This window comes from Macaca fascicularis, chromosome 19 (assembly GCF_037993035.2).
Source record: "Macaca fascicularis isolate 582-1 chromosome 19, T2T-MFA8v1.1".
In the NCBI taxonomy this organism is placed as follows: domain Eukaryota; kingdom Metazoa; phylum Chordata; class Mammalia; order Primates; family Cercopithecidae; genus Macaca; species Macaca fascicularis.
This window is the reverse complement of record NC_088393.1, coordinates 11933945-11956427: the sequence shown is the minus strand read 5'-3', so window position 1 is coordinate 11956427 and position 22483 is coordinate 11933945. Positions and strand designations below refer to the sequence as shown.

General features: G+C 52.4%; 2 protein-coding genes and 1 long non-coding RNA gene across 4 annotated transcripts; 2 read left to right on the top strand and 1 right to left on the bottom strand.

Moving 5' to 3' along the window:
- The first annotated feature begins 2992 nt into the window (after positions 1-2992).
- Positions 2993-10059, top strand: EPOR (erythropoietin receptor). Of its 2 annotated transcripts, none has more exons than XM_005588034.5 (8): positions 2993-3221; positions 4081-4216; positions 5531-5706; positions 5788-5945; positions 6428-6581; positions 6666-6753; positions 8879-8966; positions 9062-10059. In XM_005588034.5, the coding sequence occupies exons 1-8, from the start codon at positions 3107-3109 to the stop codon at positions 9671-9673; spliced, it is 1527 nt and encodes a 508-aa protein (XP_005588091.3). In that variant the 5' UTR covers positions 2993-3106; the 3' UTR covers positions 9674-10059. The 2 variants fall into 2 exon arrangements, with proteins under 2 accessions (XP_005588091.3, XP_073882071.1); XM_074025970.1 differs by having other exon boundaries at positions 9043-10059.
- A 1342-nt stretch (positions 10060-11401) lies between these two features.
- On the bottom strand, positions 11402-13286 carry SWSAP1 (SWIM-type zinc finger 7 associated protein 1). Its single transcript, XM_005588033.5, has 2 exons — positions 13023-13286; positions 11402-12437 (listed from the first exon to the last, which is right to left on the bottom strand). Exons 1-2 carry the CDS (start codon positions 13269-13271, stop codon positions 11934-11936), a joined length of 753 nt encoding a protein of 250 aa, XP_005588090.3. The 5' UTR covers positions 13272-13286; the 3' UTR covers positions 11402-11933.
- On the top strand, positions 13031-20945 carry LOC135968473 (uncharacterized). Its single transcript, XR_010583313.2, has 3 exons — positions 13031-13341; positions 16515-16636; positions 20815-20945. It is a non-coding gene; the product is annotated as an uncharacterized lncRNA (long non-coding RNA).
- The last annotated feature ends 1538 nt before the right edge of the window (positions 20946-22483 follow it).

Below are 22483 nucleotides of genomic sequence, written 5' to 3'. Positions count from 1 at the left end.
GGCTGGAGTGCAGTGGCCGGATCTCAGCTCACTGCAAGCTCCGCCTCCCGGGTTTACGCCATTCTCCTGCCTCAGCCTCCCGAGTAGCTGGGACCACAGGTGCCCGCCATCTCGCCCGGCTAGTTTTTTGTATTTTTTTAAGTAGAGACGCGGTTTCACCGTGTTAGCCAGGATGGTCTCGATCTCCTGACCTCGTGATCCGCCCGTCTCGGCCTCCCAAAGTGCTGGGATTACAGGCTTGAGCCACCGCGCCCAGCCAGTCCCAACTACTCTGGAGGCTGAGGAAGGAGAATCGCTTGAATCGGGGAGGCAAAGGCTGCAGTGAGCCGAGATCGCACCATTGCACTCTAACCTGGGCGACAGAGCCAGATGCCATCTTAAAAAAAAAAAAAAGCCTGCTTTCATGGAGTAGTAAGTAGCAGCAAATCAATAACAAAACATCAAATACATGTCAGTTGACAATAAGCACATTGGCTGCAAACAAAAACAAAAAAACCCACCTTCTTAATAGCAACGGGGTGGGAGTATTGCTATTTTATTTCTTTTTTTTTTTTTTTTTTTTTTTTGGAGACGGAGTCTCGCTCTGTCGCCCAGGCTGGAGGGCAGTGGCCGGATCTCAGCTCACTGCAAGCTCCGCCTCCCGGGTCTACGCCATTCTCCTGCCTCAGCCTCCCGAGTAGCTGGGACTACAGGCGCCCGCCACCTCGCCCGGCTAGTTTTTTGTATTTTTTAGTAGAGACGGGGTTTCACTGTGTTAGCCAGGATGGTCTCGATCTCCTGACCTCGTGATCCGCCCGTCTCGGCCTCCCAAAGTGCTGGGATTACAGGCTTGAGCCACCGCGCCCGGCCTATTTCATTTTTTAAAATTTTTATTTTTATTTATTTATTTTTTTGAGACAGGGTTTGGATCTTGTTGCCCAGGCTGGAGTCTCAGCTCACTGCAACCTCTGCCTTCCAGTTTCAAGTGATTCTCCTGCCTCAACCTCCTGAGTAGCTGGGATTACAGGCGCATGACACCACGCCAGGCTAATTTTTTTTTTTTTTTTTTTTTTTTTTTTTGAGATGGAGTCCTGCTCTGTTGCCAGGCTGGAGTGCAATGGCACCATTTCGGCTCACTGAAACCTCTGGCTCCTGGGTTCAAGCGATTCTCCTGCTTCAGCCTCCCAAGTAGCTGGGATTTACAGGCATGGACCACCACGCCCAGCTAATTTTTGTATTTTTGGTAGAGACGGGGTTTCACCATGTTGGCCAGGATGGTCTCGATCTCTTGACCTCATGATCTGCCCTCCTCGACCTCCCAAAGTGCTGGGATTACAGGCATGAGCCACCGCACCCAGCCTATGTCTGGCTAATTTTTGTATTTTCTGTAAAGACAGGGTTTCACCATGTTGGCCAGGCTGGTCTCGAACTCCTGACCTCATGATCCACCTGCCTCAGCCTCCCAAAGTACTGGGATTACAGGCGTGAGCCACTGCACCCAGCCAATTATTATTTTTTGAGCACAGTCTCACTCTGTTTGTTGCCCAGGCTGGAGTGCAGTAGCGTGATCTTGGCTCACTGCAATCTTCATCTCCCAGATTCAAGCAGTTCTCCTGCCTCAGCCTCCCGAGTAGCTGGGATTACAGGCGCACACCACCACGCCTGGCTAATTTTTGTATTTTTAGAAGAGATGGGATTTCACCATGTTGGCCAGGCTAGTCTCGAACTCCTGACCTCAAGTGATTTGCCTGCATCGGCCTCCCAAAGTGCTGGGATTATAGGCGTGAGCCACCAGGCCCAGCCCAAGAGAATAAAAATGTGGGTGGTAAAATTTTTTTCCCGAAAATTCATAAATGAAAATCTCACATATTATACATACTGTCCAGGAGCATGGTTTAGCACTGTGCAAACACTCAACTGCTGGTCGTTATAAGGATTATTATTGGTCAGCTTCAGTGGCTCTGGTAATCCCAGTAGTTGAGAGATGGAGGCTGGAGGATTGCTTAAGCCCGGGATTTCAAGACAAGCCTGGACAACATAGTGGGATCCCATCTCTACAAAGAATTTTAAAAATGAGCTAGGTGTTGTGGGAAGATTGCTTCAGTACAGAGGCTGCAGTGAGCTATGATTGTGCCACTGCACTGCAGCCTGGGTGACAGAGCAACACCCTGACTGAGGCAGAAAGAGAGAGAGAAAAGGAAGGAAGGAAGGAAGGAAGGAAGGAAGGAAGGAAGGAAGGAAGGAAGGAAGGAAGGAAGGGGAGAAAAGGAAGGAAGGAAGGAAAGAAAGAGAAAGAAAGAAAGAAAGAAAGAAAGAAAGAAAGAAAGAAAGAAAGAAAGAAAGAAAGAAAGAAAGAAAGAAGGGAGGGGAGGGAGGGAGGGAAGAAAGAAAGGAAGGAAGGAAAGAGAAAGAAGCAAAGAAAGAAGGAAGGAAGGAGAGAGAAAGAAGGAAAGAAAGAAGGAAGGAAGGAAGGAGGGAGGGAGGGAGGAAGGGAAGGAAGGAAGAAAGGAAGGAAGGAAGGAGAGAGAAAGGAAAGAAAGAAAGAAGGAAGGAAAGAAAGAAAGAAACGAAAGGAATGAAAGAAAGAAAGAAAAGACAGAGAGAAAGAAAGAAAGGAAAGAAAAAAGAAAGGAAAGAAAGAAAGAAGGAAGGAAGGAAAGAAAGAAAGAAAGAAAGAAAGAATTATTTCCAGGCTGGAAAGAGATGCTGATTTCTGCGATAAAATCAGTAGATACATTTTTTGGAATGTTTGCTATGTGCCAGGCTAGATTTTACAGATGAGAAGTCTGAAGCTCAGGTAAGGTAAGTCACCTGTCCAGGGCCACATAGCAAAAAAAAAAGGATGTCTGAAGCCAGAACGGGAGGTGTTGCAGCCCAACTCCCTCCCCTGCACCCAAGCGGCCTCTGGGCCCGGGAAGGGCCCCTGCCCCCTCCCGCCAGACACTTATCTCTACCCAGGCTGTCTTGGCCCCGCCCCCTCGGGGATCTGCCACTTAGAGGCGCCTGGTAGGGAAGGGCCTGGTCAGCTGCGTCCGGCGGAGGCAGCTGCTGACCCAGCTGTGGACTGTGCCAGGGGCGGGGGACAGAGGGGCAGGAGCCCTGGGCTCCCCGTGGCGGGGGCTGTATCATGGACCACCTCGGGGCGTCCTTGTGGCCCCAGGTCGGCTCCCTTTGTCTCCTGCTCGCTGGGGCCGCCTGGGCGCCCCCGCCCAACCTCCCGGACCCCAAGTTCGAGAGCAAAGGTAAGGATGAACTGCGTGTGGACCCCTACACTGGAGCCTGCAGAACCATACTGGGGCCTGAACTCCCAACCTAGGTCCTGGCGGCTATGCCTATTTCTGGACTTCCAGACCGGGTCCTGGGGGCCAAGCTGGCATCTGAACCCTTAGACTGGGTCCTGGATGGGCGGGGGTGGGGTGGGACATGTTAGGATTCAAGACTCCTGATCGCGTCCTGGGGAAGAGCTAGAGTAGGCTTACGGTTCCCGTTTTACCTTTTCAGGGAGTCTGGGACATGCTAAATCCTAAGGGCGCAGGCTTGGTGCTAAGGTCCCTGGGGGGTGGGCACCCAGACGACCCTCCCTAGGGGAGGGAGGATAAAGCCCAGGTCCGAGTTCGAGGGGCCAAGCCACAGGTTACTGTAAACACGGTTTGCCTGAGGGCGCCAGATCACTTGCCCGGCCCGGTGGAGGGAGGGAGGCGGGGTACACGGTTGGCGCTATCGGTCGGCGGGGAGCCTGCCGGGGCCGATAGGGGGCCCGCCTCTCCGCACACACCCCCAGCCGCGCGCGAGTCCTAGGCTGGGGCGGGGCTGGCAGCCGCGAGCTCAAGGTCTTGAACTCCGCGACCAGCTCAGCTGGCCGCAGGGTGGGCAGGTGTGCGCGAGTGGTGACGGCGGGGGACTGTAAGGCGAGCAACTTGCCTCTGGGAATTAGGGGGCCACCACCTCTGCGGACCCCTCCAAGGGCCCCGCTTGGGAAGATGTCAGGGCGGGGCTTTTTTCTTATCGGGTCCGCCCAGGCTGCGGGAGGGAAGAGGAGGGGGCTGTCTTCCGAGGACAGAGCTCAGACCCCCATGCCCTTCCTTTGTCGCCCCTCCCCAGCGGCCTTGCTGGTGGCCCGCGGACCCGAAGAGCTTCTGTGCTTCACCGAGCGGTTGGAGGACTTGGTGTGTTTCTGGGAGGAAGCGGCGAGTGCTGCGGTGAGCCCAGACAACTACAGCTTCTCCTACCACCTCGAGTGAGTCCGATCCGGCGGGCGCCTCCTCGGGCGGAGGGAGCGGGTGGGGCAGAGCTCCTTGGAGGTCGTAGCCTCGGAAGTCCCCGGCTGTTTGAGGCCCGAAGGCGCCTCCAGTCGTGGTCACTGGAGGGAACCCTGCGGGTCCAGGGCTGGCACGCCCCGTATGGGCCGGGGCGCGAACACTCCCGCGATCACCGCTGGAACGCGACCCCAAACATCAGGCTGGGATAACAACGCCTCCAACTCGAGGGTTAGGCGTTACTACATCGGCGCTGGGACGCCCTCTCGAGGTAGTATCCAAAAGGAGACCAGCAGTGACTCATGACTGTAATACCAACTCTTTGGGAGGTCGAGGCGGGAGAATTGCTTGAGCCCAGGAGTTCAAGACTAGAAAGGGCAACACAGCGATATCCCCGTCTCTTAAAAAAAAAAAAAAAAAAAAATGCCCGGCGCGGTGGCCCAAGCCTCTAATCCCAGCACTCTGGGAGGCCGAGGCGGGCGGATCACGAGGTCAGGAGATCGAGACCATCCTGGCTAACACGGTGAAACCCCGTCTCTACTAAAAATACAAAAAATTAGCCAGGCGTGGTGGCGGGCGCCTGTAGTTCCAGCTACTCGGGAGGCTGAGGCAGGAGAATCGCTTGAACCCAGGAGGCGGAGATTGCAGTGAGCCGAGATCGCGCCACTGCACTCCAACCTGGGCGATAGAGCGAGACTTCATCTCAAAAAAAAAAAAAAAGAGTGGGCGCGGTGGCTCACGCCTGTAATCCCAGCACTTTGGGAGGCCAAGGCGGGCGGATCACCTGAGGTCGGGAGTTTGAGACCAGCCCGGCCAACATGGAGAAACCCTGTCTCTACTAAAAATACAAAATTAGGCGGGCCTGGTGGTGCATGTCTGTAATCCCAGCTACTTGGGAGTCTGAGGCAGGAGAATCGCTTGAACCCGGGAGGCGGAGGTTGCGATGAGCCGAGATAGCGCCATTGCACTCCAGCCTGGGCAACGAGAGTGAAACTCTCCGTCTCAAAAAACACAAAACAACAACAACAACAAAAAATAACCCGGCGTGGTGGCGCGTGTCTGTGGTCTCAAATACTTGGAAAGCTGAGGTGGGAAGATTCCTTAAGCCCCAGAATTTGAGGCTGCAGTGAGCCATGATAGCGCCACTGTACTCCAGCCTGGGCGACAAAGGAACACCTTGTCACACACACAAGGCGAGACATACACACACACAGTCCCCCACAGGCCGGGAACGCAAACTCCCCGGTCCACACTCCCAACTTGCTCCCTTCCCTCCCGGGTCCCTGGGCGCACAGGGATGAGCCATGGAAGCTTTGTCGCCTGCACCAGGCTCCCACGGCTCGTGGTGCGGTGCGCTTCTGGTGTTCGCTGCCTACAGCCGACACGTCGAGCTTCGTGCCCCTAGAGTTGCGCGTCACAGCAGCCTCCGGCGCTCCGCGATATCACCGTATCATCCACATCAATGAAGTAGGTACGTGCTCTGGGAATGGAAGAGTGATCGGAGGAGAGGGGTCTCGGTCCTCGCCCACCTGACCAACCCCCATGCCTGCAGTGCTCCTGGACGCCCCCGTGGGGCTGGTGGCGCGGCTGGCTGACGAGGGCGGCCACATAGTGTTGCGCTGGCTCCCGCCGCCTGAGGCACCCATGACGTCCCACATCCGCTACGAGGTGGACGTCTCGGCCGGCAACGGCGCAGGGAGCGTGCAGAGGGTGAGGCCAGCCCCTACGGCCCAGCCCCCAAAGCTCCACTGACTACTGCCCAGCCACGCCTCTCGAGGTCGCACCCGGTGCCGCCTCCAGGGCCGGTCCGTGACATCCCACATCCCATTACCCTGGTGCTGAAGACCGTTCCACGCCCATAGACACGCCCCCTTTCCTAATGTCCTCGCAAGCCTGCTGAACCCCAACCCCTTCTCCCTCTGGCCCGTAACCCTAGACCCCTTTAGCGCCCGGCTCCCTTTTCGCCTGCTAGCCCAGTTATTAAATTACCCGGGTCCCGCCCCTTGGTACCAGAGTCTCTCTCTTTGATTGGCCCCGAGTTTTCTTGGGCTCCTCCCCCTACTCTTATTGGTCCAATTGCGATTCTAGGGCACCGTTTTTCCTTCCCCTGATTGGCTCGGTTCTACCAGGGCCCGCCCCCACGTGCTCTATTTTTGTCTGACTCGCCTCCCTCGCCCTGGTTCCGCCCCCAGGTGGAGATCCTGGAGGGCCGCACCGAATGTGTGCTGAGCAACCTGAGGGGCCGGACGCGCTACACCTTCGCCGTCCGCGCGCGTATGGCTGAGCCGAGCTTCGGCGGCTTCTGGAGCGCCTGGTCGGAGCCTGTGTCGCTGCTGACGCCTAGCGGTGAGGCTCCAGGCAGGGGTGTAGGAGGAGCCGGGGCGAACCACGGGGCAAGCCCACCGCCCTGACTTCCTCCCCGTCTCTCAGACCTGGACCCCCTCATCCTGACGCTCTCCCTCATCCTCGTGCTCATCCTGGTGCTGCTGACCGTGCTCGCCCTGCTGTCCCACCGCCGGTGAGCTCCCCATTCGGGCGCTGGGCCCAGACTCCTCCTCGCCAACGGTCCTCTTTCACTATGGAAACCTAGGCTCAGAGAGAGACACGCACTTGCCCAAGGTCATGCAGTAAGGAGTCACGTCAGTGGCAGGGCTGGGATGCATGCCAGACTAGACCAGAATGTTAACATTTTCTGCTCTTGGGGACTTTCACCTGATTTTCCTTCTACATCAGGGGCTGCCATTTCTTGGGTCCCTTTGCTAGTTCCTTTCCCCAATGTCATCACCTTTGTAAAATCAACTAGATGAATTTAGTGAAAGAATTTAAGCCCCTGAATGCCTCCCACCCCTGCAGTCAAGCTCCTCAGACACTATGATCAGACCAACCATTCTGAGGTATTTGTAATTCCAAGCACACACCAGGTGGTTTCACACCCCCAAGCTTTTGCCCATCCTGTTCCCTCTGTGTGAAATACCCTTCCTGCCTTGTCCGCTAAGCAATCTGCTAGTTGTCTTTCATGGCCCTGTTCATTTACTTGGTTGAAAAATACATACTGAGTGCCAAACATGTGCCAGGCACTGGAGAGAGAATGCAGAACAAGCCAGAGCCTGACCACAAGTCTCTGACCTTGTGGATCTCAAGTCAACAAACAAGGGACCCAAGAAATATTTGATGATAAATTATAATGAGTGATATCGAAGAAACAAACAGGATGTGGGGACATGACAGGATGATCAGGGAAGGCCTCCAGGAGGAGGTGACATCAGAGTGGAAACCTGAAGGTTGGAAGGAAGCAGCTGCTTGAAAAGTGGGGAGAAGAAATGGCAGGTGCAAAGGCCCTGAGGTGGGAATGAGATTGGAACATTCAGCCAGCTTCAAGAATTGCCACATGGCAGGGCCGCAGGGCCAGGTGCGGTGACTCACGCCTGTAATCCCAGCACTTTGGGATGCCGAGGCAGACGGATCACCTGAGGTTCGCAGTTTGCAACCAGCCTGACCAACATGGAGAAACCCTGTCTCTACTAAAAATACAAAATTAGCCAAGCGTGGTGGCACATTACGTCTGTAATTCCAGCTACTCGAGAGGCTGAGGCAGGAGAAACGCTTGAACCCGGGACGTGGAGGTTGTGGGTGAGCCGAGATTGCACCATTGCTCTCCAGCCTGGGCAACAAGAGTGAAACTCCGTCTCAAAAAAAAAAAAAAAAAAAAAAAATGAATTGCCACATGGCTAGAGCAGTATGTAAGGGGGTGTGGCAGATGTTGAGATGAGGAGGTGACAGGGGTCATATAATCCAGGGCCTTCTGCAGGGTTGTGGGGAGGAGTTTGGATTTTTGTTGTTGTTGTTGTTTTTGAGACAGAGTCACTCTTGTTGCCCAGGCTGGAGTGCAGTGCAGCAGTCTTGGCTCATTGCAATCTCCACCTCCTGGTTCAAGCGATTCTCCTGCCTCAACTGCCCGAGTAGCTGGGATCACAGGCGTGCATGCCCTGCTAATTTTGTAGTTTTAGTAGAGACGGGATTCTACCATGTTGACCAGGCTGGTGTAGAACTCCTGACCTCAGGTGATCTGCTCACATCAGCCTCTCAAAGCACTGGGATTATAGGCATGAGCAACCGTGCCCAGCTTGGATTTTATTCTGAATGCCTTCTCTCATTACTCCAGAAGGTAACATAACATTTATCTATGAAGTGACATCATGGACCTCCTGGAAAAGTCTGGGCCAGGGTTTTGGATTTTTGATTTTTTTTTTTTGTTTTTTTTAGAGATGGGGTCTCACTATGTTTTCCAGGGTGGCCTTGAACTCCTGGGTTCAAGTGATCCTCCCACCTCAGCCTCCCAAAGTGCTGGGATTACAGTGCTGGTGTAAGCCACTGCACCTGGCCATAGCCAGGATTAAAGGGAGAATGACCAAGGTATATTGAACTCCTATGCACCCTTCAATACCCTGTTCCAGTTACCCTTTTGTAGGGCCTTGCTGATGCTTCAGTCAAAACCCCTGTCCCCCAGCCCTAATGCACTCCTCTGCCTCCATTGTGATCACAGGGACTAGGAGTATCTGTGCCCCTATGACTGGGAGTGGAGGGGGTATTGGTGAGTGTTCAATGAGTCATATCTATATAACTGTTTCTATCGGCTTCAACAGGGCTCTGAAGCAGAAGATCTGGCCTGGCATCCCGAGCCCAGAGAGCGAGTTTGAAGGCCTCTTCACCACCCACAAGGGTAACTTCCAGGTAGGTGACCTGGTTGTCCCCTCAGTGCCTGGGCTTCCCTGCTTCTTGCAGCCAAACTGCAGGCCTCTCTGAGCAGGTTGGTGCTATTTCTTCAGCTGTGGCTGTACCAGAACGATGGCTGCCTGTGGTGGAGCCCCTGCACCCCCTTCACAGAGGACCCACCTGCCTCCCTGGAAGTCCTCTCAGAGCGCTGCTGGGGGACGATGCAGGCAGTGGAGCCGGGGACAGATGATGAGGGCCCCCTGCTGGAGCCGGTGGGCAGTGGGCATGCCCAGGATACCTATCTGGTGCTGGACAAATGGTTGCTGCCCCGGAACCCGCCCAGTGAGGACCTCCCAGGGCCTGATGGCAGTGTGGACACAGTGGCCATGGATGAAGGCTCAGAAGCATCCTCCTGCTCATCTGCTTTGGCCTCGAAGCCTAGCCCAGAGGGAGCCTCTGCTGCCAGCTTCGAGTACACCATCCTGGACCCCAGCTCCCAGCTCTTGCGTCCATGGGCACTGTCCCCTGAGCTGCCCTCTACCCCACCCCACCTAAAGTACCTGTACCTTGTCGTATCTGACTCTGGCATCTCAACTGACTATAGCTCAGGGGACTCCCAGGGAGCCCAAGGGGGCTTATCCGATGGCCCCTACTCCAAACCTTATGAGAACAGCCTTATCCCAGCCACTGAGCCTCTGCCCCCTAGCTATGTGGCTTGCTCTTAGGACACCAGGCTGCAGATGATCGGGGATCCAACATGACTCAGAGAGCCAGTTGCAGACTCAAGACTTACTGAACAGGGAGGGCGAGGCCTCTCTCAGGAGTAGGGGCATTGCTGATTTTGTCTGCCCAGTCCATCCTGCTCAGGAAATCACAACCTTGCAGTATCTTTAAATATGTATAGTTTTTTTTTTTTTTTAATCTATCTATCTTTATATACATATGTATGTAAGTTTTTCTACCATGATTTTTACAAACACCCTGTAAGTCCCATCTTCCCCTGGGCATAGGCCATGGGGTAGAAGTTAAAGTTCTTGAGCTTATTCAGAAGCTGAACCTGTAATCTGAATACTAATCATAACATAAAATAATATGTTAAACAGCTCCTAAATCTTAGTGGCTTACCACACTAAGTGATTTCTCTCTCCTAACTCAGCTCAAATGGGCAGCCATCCACAGGATGAGTCAGAGGATAAGACTCTTCCAGTCTGTAGCTCTACCTTCTCTTAGGGTACTTAGATGGATCCTCTATTCTACAAACTGCCAGTCAGCAAGGGAAGAAAACGGGCAGCAATGACCCTCAATGGGCCATTTGAGGGATCTGGCCCGGAAATGGACTTCCTCTTTTCTTCTCACACCTCATTGGCTGGGAACAGTCACATGACCCCAGTCACAGGAAAGGCTGAGAAACTTAGTTTAGTTCTTCACCCAGGAAGAGCAAAGCTGTTTAACGGGCCTCTAGCTAGTCTCTGCAACTAACAATAATAACAATAATTCTGAATCAGGCCATGTTCTAAGAGAGTACTCTGATGACACTTGGTGTCAGCAAGTAACTCAATGGGAGTTTTGGTTTAACTACGGACAGGGTCTCTGTTACATAGGCTGGAGCCCAGTACCTCCAACATGGTTCGCTGCAGCCTTGACCTCCTGGGCTTAGGTGATCCTCCTGCCTCAGCTTTTCGAGTAGCTGGGACTACTGGCGTGCACCACCAAGGCTGGCTGTTTTTTTTGGTTTTTTTTTTAAGACGGAATCTCGCTCTGTCGCCCAGGCTGGAGTGCAGTGGGCCGGATCTCAGCTCAATGCAAGCTCCGCCTCCTGGGTTCACGCCATTCTCCTGCCTCAGCCTCCCGAGTAGCTGGGACTACAGGCGCCCGCCACCTCGACCGGCTAGTTTTTTGTATTTTTTTAGTAGAGACAGGGTTTCACCGTGTTAGCCAGGATGGTCTCGATCTCCTGAACTCGTGATCCGCCCGTCTCGGCCTCCCAAAGTGCTGAGATTACAGGCTTGAGCCACTGCGCCCGGCCTTTTTTTTTTTTTTGAGACGGAGTCTCATCTCCATCACCCAGGCTGGAATGCAGTGGCTCGATCTCAGCTCACTGCAACCTCTGCCTCCTGGGTTCAAGCATTCTCCTGTCTCAGCCTCCCAAGTAGCTGGGATTACAGGTGCCAGCCACCACGCCTGGCTAAGTTTTGTATTTTTAGTAGAGACGGGGTTTCACCATGTTGGCTGGGCTGGTCTCCAACTCCTGACCTCAGGTGATCCACCTGTCTCGGCCCCTGAAAACACACACACGTGCCAGGACATGTGTGCAAGAATGTTCACAGCAGTAAATAAGGCAATCTAATGAAGAAATCAGGGTATAGTCACCCATGGAATTATATGCAATACGGAAAAAGGAATGAACTAAAAAAATGTAGCTGAATCTTAGTAACAACGTTGAGTGCAAAAAGGAAGTCTCAGAAGATTATGTTTATCATGAAACTTTTTTTTTTTTTTTTTTTTGAGATGGAGTCTCGCTTTGTCGCCCAGGCTGGAGTGTAATGGCACAATCTTGGCTCACTGCAACCTCCGCCTCCTGGGTTCAAGCGATTCTCCTGCCTGAGCCTCCCGAGTAGCTAGGATTACAGGCACCTGCCACCACACCCAGCTAATTTTTTTTGTATTTTTAGTTGATACAGGGTTTCATCATGTTGGGCAGGCTGGTCTCCCAACTCCTGACCTCTGGTAACCTGCCTGCCTCAGCCTCCCTAAGTGCTGGGATTACAGGCGTGAGCCACCACGCCCGGCCTGAAGCTCTTTTTATGAAGTTTAAAGCAACAAAACTAAACAATATATTGATTGGGTACAATAGATACAAGATAATGCTATGCTTTTAAAAGAGAAAAAGCACTTTACATTGTTTAGGTCTTTGGATCTGCATATGTCCCTGAGGTAAGTAGCCATGGGCAACTGAAACACAGAGAGGTGGTCACCCACCAAAGCTCAGGGCTGGCCTCCAGAGCTTGAACCCTTGCCTGAGCTGGGGTCACCAGCCTGGGTGGGCCATGGAGCAATCATCATTTCTCCATCTGATCGGAAAGTCACCCACCACTCCGTTCTGGGGCCCAGCCCGCCTGGATCCAGGCAGGCTCGGAGGCCGTGTTCTCCTGGACCTGGTGCATCTGGCTGCAGCCAGCACTGGGCAGGAAAATACCGCTGGAGCAGTGCCAGGTGCAGGACGTCCCCACTATCTGCCTCCTCCTGGGTCTGGAGGGCCACCATGAGCCCACAGTCCCGGCCAGGCCCAAGCCGGTGGCTGAAGTGGGCAGCTGTGTCTAGAAGTAAGGCAATGAGGTAGGCGGCTTCCTGGGGCTCTGGGTCTTCCGCTAGGTACTCTTCTAGGCCATCGAGCAGCAGAAGGGAGGGGGCTGGCCCCGGGGCTTCATGGGCAGAGCACAGGAGCCGGAAAAGCTCTCGGGTTGAGGGTGGGTACTGGAAGCGGATCTTCTAGAAGGAGAAACAGAAGGAAAGGGCCGGATTCAGCACAAGAAGCCAGACTGCTTGCAAGAGAACCCTGCCTCCTTGCATACTTTCCTTGGTTCCGGGATGAACCAGCTCAGAGTGGTTAAATATTCTTGTATTCGTCCCTTTTTCCAGCACTCATCACTGCCGAGTATTAGTTGAGGGCAAGTCATTTTTGCTTGTTTTTGGCCAAATCTCTAGGGCAGTTTTTCCACGGAAAACCGTCCCCCAGCATTGCATTGTCGGTCTGACCTCATCCTTGACACCAACAGGAGCCAACTCTGGTCCTGAATGGACCCAAGCTTGGCCCCGCCCCTTGATGGGCCTGACTTCACCCTCTGGGCACCGCCTCTTGCTAACACCGCCCATCATTGGATGGGCTCTCACTTCAATCTTAATTAAGCTCCGCGTGGTGCCACCCCTCACTGCGCCTGCCTGACTCCGCCCCATCGTGGCTGCCCTGGCCCGCCCTTCCACCGTCCCCTCCATGGGCTTGTCTACCTGTCACTCAGTAGTCCCGGATCTACTCCACCATTGGCTAGAACGCCTCCACTCCCACCGCACAGTTACCTGGAGTCGCATTGGGTCTAGAGTCGTTCCGGTCCCGCGGGGCAGGCTTTGTAGAGGCCTCCGTGTCAGGAAGAGGACTGGGCCTTGGCCCTCCCCCGCCGCCTCTAGGGCCGCAGCAAATAGCAACGCTGTTTTTCCAGACCCTGGTGCGCCGAGAAGCAGCAAAGGCGGTCCGGCGGCAGCCGTGTTCTCCTCCCCGGACCAGGCCGCACCGTCCCTGGTCAGCACCCGCCTCAGCGTCTCCGCCATTCGCCGCGTAGCTCTGTCCAATTGGTGGCTCTTTCCCAGTCTTAGTCCCGCCCAAGTCGAGGCTGCTTCGGTACAGTTCACTTAGTTTCTCTATTGGTTTAGGAATCTGTCCATCAAAACTCGATTCCTCTGGGGAATGAGCGAAGGGTTAGAACCTATGCGGAGGAAAGGGTGCATTCGAGGGAAATAGGGAAATAAGGCCCTTCCTTAAGGGAGGCTGCTGGGGGAACCAGCACGAATACTGTTATTGTCAGCTAATGAGACAAATATAAGGAGTAAGAATTGGAGGAGCAGACCAGAATGAGTGACATATTCTTTAAAGTCGCCTAGCCTCAGTTTGCCCTCCTGTAAAATGGGGCTTACGATATCTCAGAGGAGTATTGTGATCGGCATGTATTTGTGTGTGGTTTTGCTGATGTCATCCAATGACAACTGAGAATTGAAGAGGGGGATGAGCTGTGTGCTTGTCCTTCTGTGCACCTGAGTATGGGCAGGAGTGTGTGTCTGGGGACACAGGCTCAGGGACACAGCCGTCCCCGAAAGTCTGTGAGATGAAGGCTCTCAACTTCCTCACTGGCTAAGGGGTTCTGTGGGGCCTTGTGGTACGGGGGGAGGGCAGGACCGCAGGACAAAGAAGGGAGCAGGAGAGACGAAGAGACAGGAGCTGAAACACTGAAGGAGAGATACAGCAGGGACATTGTTTATCTTGTTCACTTCTGTTCTCCAGTGCCCACAATAGCACCTGGCACATTTGTAGGTTCTCAAATACAGGCTCGTTAAGACAATGAAGGAAGGGAAGTGGGATTGATGAGAAACAGGGAGAAAGGGAGGAACAAAGTGAATGATCGTGATCCCTGGCTGGATCTTCTCACCCAGACTTCGTCCCAAAGCTGCCACTCACGCCTGTGTTGCCCTGGCAACCTTGTCTCCTGGTAACTCCAAAGTGGTGCCGTTGCCTGGAGACCCAGGGGCAGGGAGAAAGTGAGATTTCCTGGGCTTTCTCTCTCCCTCTGGGACCAGAAAACAGCTCCACGACATCCCCCAACACACCCACTCACACAGCTGGGCACCCTCACACCCTTCTACACACACACACACACACACACACACACACACACACACACACACACCCACCACGGCATCTCTGAATATATTCTATTTTCAGAATCTCCATCATGCACATGCTCCAACCTTGCCCTATCCTGACACAAAGCATCCCATACAAACTCTGTCCCACATTCATCCCCCACACCCTTTCTCTTGCAAAACACGTAACTATGACATTGCCACTACACACGCAGACACACACAGTGAAGCACACCGATACACTGCGCTGTCAAACACCCTACCTCAGTCCCCATCCCCCAGCAGATACACAACCCATGATTCACCTCACATTTCAACACTCCAGATGCACAAACAGGCCTGGTATGGTGGCTTATGTCTGTAGTCCCAGTGCTTTGGGAGGCCAAGGCAGGAGGATTGCTTGAGGCCAAGAGTTCAAGACCAGCCTGGGCAATGTAGTGAGACCCCATCTCTACAAAATACTTAAAAATTAGCCAGGTGCTAATTTTTAATATCACTGGGCGCGGTGTGGCTCATGCCTGTAATCCCAGCACTTTGGGAGGCTGAGGTGGGCAGATCATGAGGTCAGGAGATCAAGACCATCCTGGCTTACACAGTGAAACCCCATCTCTACTAAAAATAGAAAAAAAAATTTAGCCAGGCATGGTGGTGGGCACCTGTAGTCCCAGCTACTTGGGAGGTGGAGGCAGAAGAATGGCGTGAACCCGGGAGGCGGAGCTTGCAGTGAGCCGAGATCATGCCACTGCACTCCAGCCTGGGCGACAGAGCGAGACTCTGTCTCAAAAAAAAAAAAAAAATTTAGCCAGGTGTGGTGGCGTGCACCTGTAGTCCTAGCTACTCGGGAGTCTGAGGCAGGAGGATTGCTTGAGCCCAAGGAAGTCAAAGCCGCAGTGAGCAGTGATTGTGCCACTGCACTCCAGCCTGGACAACAGAGCAACACCCTAGCTCAACAAAAACAAAACAAAAATGCACAAATAGTCAGTAGTAACACCCACATCAGAGTCCAGCATAGTTACATACATGGGAGCATGCTGAATACAGCCTCACCACAAGTCCTTTGTACTTGATGATCTTGTGTGTGTAGCAGTCAGCTTCCAGATATCCTTCTGGCTTTTTTTTTCTTTTTTCTTTTTTGAGACAGAGTTTTGCTCTTGTTGCCCAGGCTGGGGTGCAATGGCATGATCTTGGCTCATTGCAACCTCCGTCTCCCAGGTTCAAGTGATTCTCCTGCCTCAGCCTCCCAAGTAGCTGGGATTATAGGCATGCACCACCACGCATGGCTGATTTTGTATTTTTAGTAGAGACAGGGTTTCTCCATGTTGGTCAGGCTGGTCTCGAACTTCTGACCTCAGGTGATCTGCCAGCCTTGGCCTCCCAAAGTGCTGGGATTACAGGTGTGAGCCACCGCGCCCAGCCAACTTTTTTTTCCCTCCACTCTTTTTAGGTCTTTGGTCAAAATATCATCTACTCAGAGACTCAGAGAGGCTCTCCTGGACTGCCTGCCCAAAATTGCACACATTTCACTCTCTAACTGATTATTTGTTTTTGTAGTTATTGTTGTTGTGTTGGTTTGTTTTTTCGAGATGGAGTCTTGCTCTGTCACCCAGGTTGGAGTGCAATGGCACGATCTCAACTCACTGCAATCTCCACCTCCCGGGTTCAAGCGATCCTCCTGCCTCAGCCTCCTGAGTAGCTGGGACTACAGGTGCATGCCACGACCCCCAGCTAGTTTTGGTATTTTTAGTAGAGACGGGGTTTCTCCATGTTGGCAAGGCTGGTCTCGAACTTCTGACCTCGTCCACCCACCTTGGCCTTCCAAAGTGCTGGAATTAACAGGCGTGAGCCACCGTGCCCGGCCAGCTGTCTTTATTTCTCTCTAAATAACGTTCACTTCTAACGTTATCCATTTATCTGATGGCATCTCTCCCCACTAGTTCCATGAGGATAGGGTCTTTATTTTTGGTCACTGCTAGCTCCTCAGTTGCTAGTATGGCACCTGGTACACACTAGGTGCTCATGAATGTCGGCCGAGTTGAGAATATTCAGCAGAGATGCAGACATTTGGCAAATCTCTCATGCACACAGTCCTTCTTTCACTTATCAGAATTTTGTCTTCATATATATATATATATATTTTTTTTTTTTTTTTTTTTTTAGAGGGAGTCTCACTGTGTCACCCAGGCTGGAGTGCAGTGGTGCGATCTCGGCTCACTGCAGCCTCCACCTCCCAGGTTCCAGCAGTTGTCCTGCTTCAGCCTACCAGCTAGCTTGGATTACAGGTACACGCCACTATGCCCAGCTTTTTTTTTTTTTTTTTTTTTTTTTGCATGTCTTTTAGTAGAGATGGGGTGTCACTATGTTGGCCAGGCTAGTCTCAAACTCCTGATCTCAGGTGATCCACCTGTCTTGGCCTCCCAGAGTGCTAGGATTACAGGCGTGAGCCACTGTGCCCGGCCTGTCTTCACATCTTGACAGAAGAAGATTTACCATAGAGGAGAATCATGGAGGAATGTACCTGTCTGCAGGTAGGGTTGGACCCGGGGCTACGGGGTAGGAACTAGGTGACTTGGGGTCACTCTGTGCCTATCCTTAGTTTACTGGCATCCTCAAGCAATAAGTTCATTCATTTAGCAAACATTTATTGAGCACGTACTATGTATCAGGGCCTATTCTAGTAACTGTAGACCCCACAGTGAATAGACAACAGACCAAATCTCTGTCCTGGTGGAGCCGACATTCAAGTGAGGGAGACCTATAAAGACCCACTCAGCATCATGAGGAATTTAAACACTGTGTGAGCACACGACAAGCATTTGCACAAAGGGGCATTTGCACAAAAAGACATCTGCACAAGGGGCTGGGCACAGTGACTCACCCCTGTAATCCCAGCACTGTGGGAGGCCGAGGCGGGCAGATAACCTGATGTTGGGAGTTTGAGACCAGCCTGACCAACATGGTGAAACCCCATCTCTACTAAAAATACAAAAACTAGCTGGGTGTGGTGGCGGGCGTCTGTAATCCCAGCTACTCAGGAGGCTGAGGCAGGAGAATCGCTTGAACCCGGGAAGCGGAGGTTGCAGTGAGCTGAGATTGCACCATTGCACTCCAGCCCGGGTGACAGAGCGAGACTCCGTCTCGAAAAAAGAAAAGAAATTTGCACAACGAAGGGAATTGAGAAGGCAGACCAGTTGTTTTTTCAATTTTGAATAGGGTGGTTGGATCAGGCTGGGAAGGTGACGTTTGAGAAAAGGCCTGAGAGAGGTCAGGGAGTGAATTGTGCAAATATGCAGTGGAAGAACATTCCAGGTGGAGAAAGTTCAAGGGCCCTGAGGCATTGGCAGAAAGTTGGCTTTTACTTGAGTCATGAGGAGACAGGAGAGGGCTCTGTGCCTGGGATAGTCGTGCTGTGACATTCTAAATCAGAGCTCTGTTTTGGTCAACTTGAGATTGAGATGCTGTGAGACCCACAGGGACATGTTGAGAAGGCTTTTGATTTTTGTTGTTGTTGTTTAATTTTTTATGTTTTTATTTTTTGAGACCGTCTCGCTCTGTCACCCAGGCTGGAGTGCAATGGTGCGATCTCAGCTCACTGCAACCTCTGCCTCCCAAGTTCAAGTGATTCTCCAGCCTCAGCCTCCTGAGTAGCTATGATTACAGGTGCACGCTGCCACTCCTGGCTAATTTTTGTATTTTTAGTAGAGACGGGGTTTCACCATGTTGTCCAATCTGGTCTTGAACTCCTGACCTCAGGTGATCTGCCGCCTTACCCTCCCTAAGTGTTGGAATTACAGGCGTTAGCCACTGCTCCTGGCCTAAACGCTTTATTTTTTCGAGACGGGGGTCTTGCTACATTGCCTAGGCTGATCTCAAACTCCTGGGTTCAAGCAATCTTCCTACCTAGACACCTCCCATAGTGTTGGGATTACAGGTGTGAGCCACTGCACCCAGCCAAGAAGGCTTTCGTTTTTTTTTTTTTTTTTTTTTTTTTGAGGTGGAGTCTCGCTCTGTCGCCCAGGCTGGAGTGCAGTGGTGCGATCTCGGCTCACTGCAAGCTCCGCCTCCCGGGTTCACGCCATTCTCCTGCCTCAGCCTCCCGAGTATAGCTGGGACTACAGGTCCCTGCCACCACGACCGGCTAATTTTTTGTATTTTTAGTAGAGATGGGGGTTCATCGTGTTAGCCAGGATGGTCTCGATCTCCTGACCTCGTGATCTGCCCATCTCGGCCTCCCAAAGTGCCGGGATTACAAGCGTGAGCCACCGCGCCTGGCCTCGTTTTTTTTTTTTTTTTTTTGAGATGGAGTTTTGCTCTTGTTGTCCAAGCTGGAGTGCAATGGCACGATCTCAGCTCACTGCAACCTCCGCCTCCTGGGTTCAAGCGATTCTCCTGCCTCAGCCTCCTGAGTAGCTGGGATTACAGGCACGTGCCACCATGCCCGACTAATTTTTTGTATTTTTAGTAGTAACAGTGTTTCACCATGTTAGGCAGGCTGGTCTCAAACCCCTGACCTCAAGTGATCCGCCCGGCTCAGCCTCCCAAAGTGCCGGGATTGCAGAGGTGAGCCACGACGCCCAGCCAATCCCAAACAGGTACAAGCCAGCCTGTGTTCTCTACCTAAGATCATCTATCCCAGTATGAGAGTTGGTGCAAGGCCAGGGCTGCTGTCACCACCCTCCTGAATGGGACCTGATTCTTCCCCCACTTTTACCATTCTTGGCCGGCGCTCCACATCAGCATCACGGACAGGGCCTGCTGGTTTGGGTGGTGGCGCTGTCCATTGTGCTGAAGCTTTGCTTTCTTCCTGGCCCCAGTGGAGACAGCTGCGCGTCCGGAGAGACCACAGGTCTCAGGTGTATAAGCTCTGGACACAGGAGCCTTGGTCAGTCAATCAGGGGGCCTCCTGATGCAGTCTTTCCTCTGCCATCAGCTCTCTGATGCTCTCATCTTATCCCCCAGTGGCCCACGATAAGCTCCACCATATCCCCAACTTCCCCACCATCTCCCCAACCTCCTCTTCTTCTGTCTCCTCTTCACTCACCCTTTGCCAATTGCTACACAGGCCACTTTGCTGTTTCCTGAACACAGAAGGCACGTTCCCGCCTCAAGCCTTTCACACTTGCTCTGCAAAGACCTCCTTTGCCTGGAGGTCTCCCCACCACATATTTGCATGGCTCCCTTCCTCCCAGTGTCGTCTCAGAGAGAACTTCGTTGATCACTTTTTTTAAAATTGCAAACCATAGCCCAGGCATGGCGGCTCACACCTGTAATCCCAGCATTTTGGGAGGCCGAAGTGGGAGGATCACTTGAGCCCAGAAGTTCAAGACCAGCCTGGGGAACATAGCAAGACATTGTCTCTACTAAAAATTTAAAAAACTAGCAGGCATGGTGGTGTGTGCCTGCAGTCCCAGCTACTTGGGAGGATCACTGGATCACTGGATCCCAGAAGTTTAAGGCTGTAGTGAGCTAGGATCATGCCACTGCACTCCACCCGTCGCTCAGCCTGAGCAACAAACAGAGCAAGACCCTCCCTATCCCTTAAAAAGAAATTGCAAACCATGTCCCTATCCTACAGTTGTCACATCACCTTCCTTAGCTTGAGTGTTCTCCTTATCACATATCAATATCTAACATATCAGAGATCCCTTAGCTAAATCCATGATCCTGGAGTTGGAAATTCAGGATTTTTCAGATTTTAAAATGTAATAGGCTGTAAATACTATGTGTTTCATACCCCCAGTGGGACCAGAACTAACATCCTCAAATCACTTTATCTTCAGCAAAACACAAGAATATTCACATCAAGTGAAATAAATAGAAGCTATACATAATCTCAGGTCAGTTCAGGTTAGGTTTTGCCATAAATGAGTTATGAAAGGATTTTGGTTTTCAGACTTCTTTTTCTTTTTTGAAATGGAGTCTCACTCTGTCACCCAGGCTGGAGTGCAGTGGTGTAATCTTGGCTCACTGTAACCTCCGCCTCCCAGGTTCAAGTGATTCTCCTGCCTCAGCCTCCCGAGTAGCTGGGATTACAGACGTGCGTCACCACACCCAGCTAATTTTTGTATTTTTAGTAGAGACAGGGTTTCACCATGTTGGCCAGGCTGGTCTTGAACTCCCGACCTCAGGTGATCCACCCGCTTCAGCATCCCAAAATGCTGGGATTACAGGTGTGAGCAACCGCGCCTGGCCTGGTTTTCAGACTTCTATAAAAATTTGGAATTGTGAATCTGTACTTAGCTCATTTATTTTTATATTTATTAATTTGCGTATTTATTTATTTTGAGACATGGTCTCGCTCTGTCACCCAGGCTACAGTGCAGTGGCATGATCACGGCTCACCATAGTCTCGACTTCCTGGGCTCAAGTGACTCCCACCTCAGCCTCCCGTGTAGCCGGGACTATAGATGTGTGCCACCATGCCCAACTAATTTTAAAATATATATATTTTTTTGTACAGACGGAGGTCTCACTATGTCGCCCAGGTCGTTCTCCAACTCCTAAGCTCAAGCAATCCTCCAGCCTTGGCCTCCCAGAGTGTTGGGATCACAGGTATGGAGACCAGGCCCCATTTACCTTGTTTATTGTCTTACATATTAGAATACTCTCATCTGTGACAGCAGAGGTTTGTGTCTGTTCTGTTCACTGCTGTAACCTCCCGACCCCCCAACTCCCACCCTGTGCCTAACTAAACAACACTTATGCTTCGGTCTGAATGTTTGTACCCTGTCCCCCGGTTCATATGTTGAAATCCTAACCCACAGTGATCGGAGGTGGGGGGCCTTTTTTTTTTTTTTTTTTTGAGACAGAGTCTGGCTCTGTAGCCCAGTCTGGAGTGCAGTGGCCGGATCTCAGCTCACTGCAAGCTCCGCCTCCCGGGTTCACGCCATTCTCCGGCCTCAGCCTCCTGAGTAGCTGGGACTACAGGCGCCCGCCACCTCGCCCGGCTAGTTTTTTTGTATTTCTTAGTAGAGACGGGGTTTCACCGTGTTAGCCAGGATGGTCTCGATCTCCTGACCTCGTGATCCGCCCGTCTCGGCCTCCCAAAGTGCTGGGATTACAGGCTTGAGCCACCGCGCCCGGCCTTTTTTTTTTTTTTTGAGACGGAGTCTCCCTCTGCCGCCCAGGCTGGAGTGCAGTGGCGCAATCTCAGCTCACTGAAAGCTCTGCCTCCCAGGTTCACGCCATTCTCCTGCCGCTGGGACTACAGGCACCCACCACCTCGCCCGGCTAGTTTTTTGTATTTTTTAGTAGAGACAGGGTTTCACCGTGTTAGCCAGGATGGTCTCGATCTCCTGACCTCGTGATCCGCCCGTCTTGGCCTCCCAAAGTGCTGGGATTACAGGCGTGAGCCACCTTGCCCGGCCGGTGGGGGGCCTTTTAAAGGTGATTAGGTCATGAGGGTGGAGTCCTCATGAATGGGATTAGTGCTTTTATAAAAGAGGCCCCAGAGAGCTTCTCCACCTTCTGCCATGTGAGACTAGAGTGAGTCTATGAGGAAGCAGGCCCTCACCGGTCACCGAATCTGCTGGGGCCTTGATCTTGGACTTCCCAGCCTCCAGAACTATGAGAAATAAACTTCTGTTAGGCCCAGGGTGGTAGCTCATGCCTGTAATCCCAGCACTTTGGGAGGTTGAGGTGGGTGAACCGCTTGAGCCCAGAAGTTCAAGATCAGCTGGGACAACATGGCACAACCCCGTCTCTATTAAAAAAAAATAGGCCAGGCACGGTGGCTCATGCCTATAATCCCAGCACTTTGGAAGGCCGAGGTGGGCGGATCACAAGGTCAGGAGTTCGAGACCAGCCTGGCCAATATGGTCAAACCCCATAAAGTATTTGTCTACCAAAAATACAAAAATTAGCCAGGTGTGGTGGCAGGCGCCTGTAATCCCAGCTACTAGGGAGGCGGAGGCATGAGAATCGCTTGAACTCAGGAGGCGGAGGTTGTGTGAGCCGAGATCGTACCACTGTACTCCAGCCTGGCGACAGAGCAAAACTCCATCTCAAAACACAAGAAACACAAACACACACACAAAATAAAAATAAGGCCGGGCACAGTGGCTCACACCTGTAATCCCAACACTTTGGGAGGCCAAGGCAGGCAGATCACAGGGTGAGGAAATCAAGAC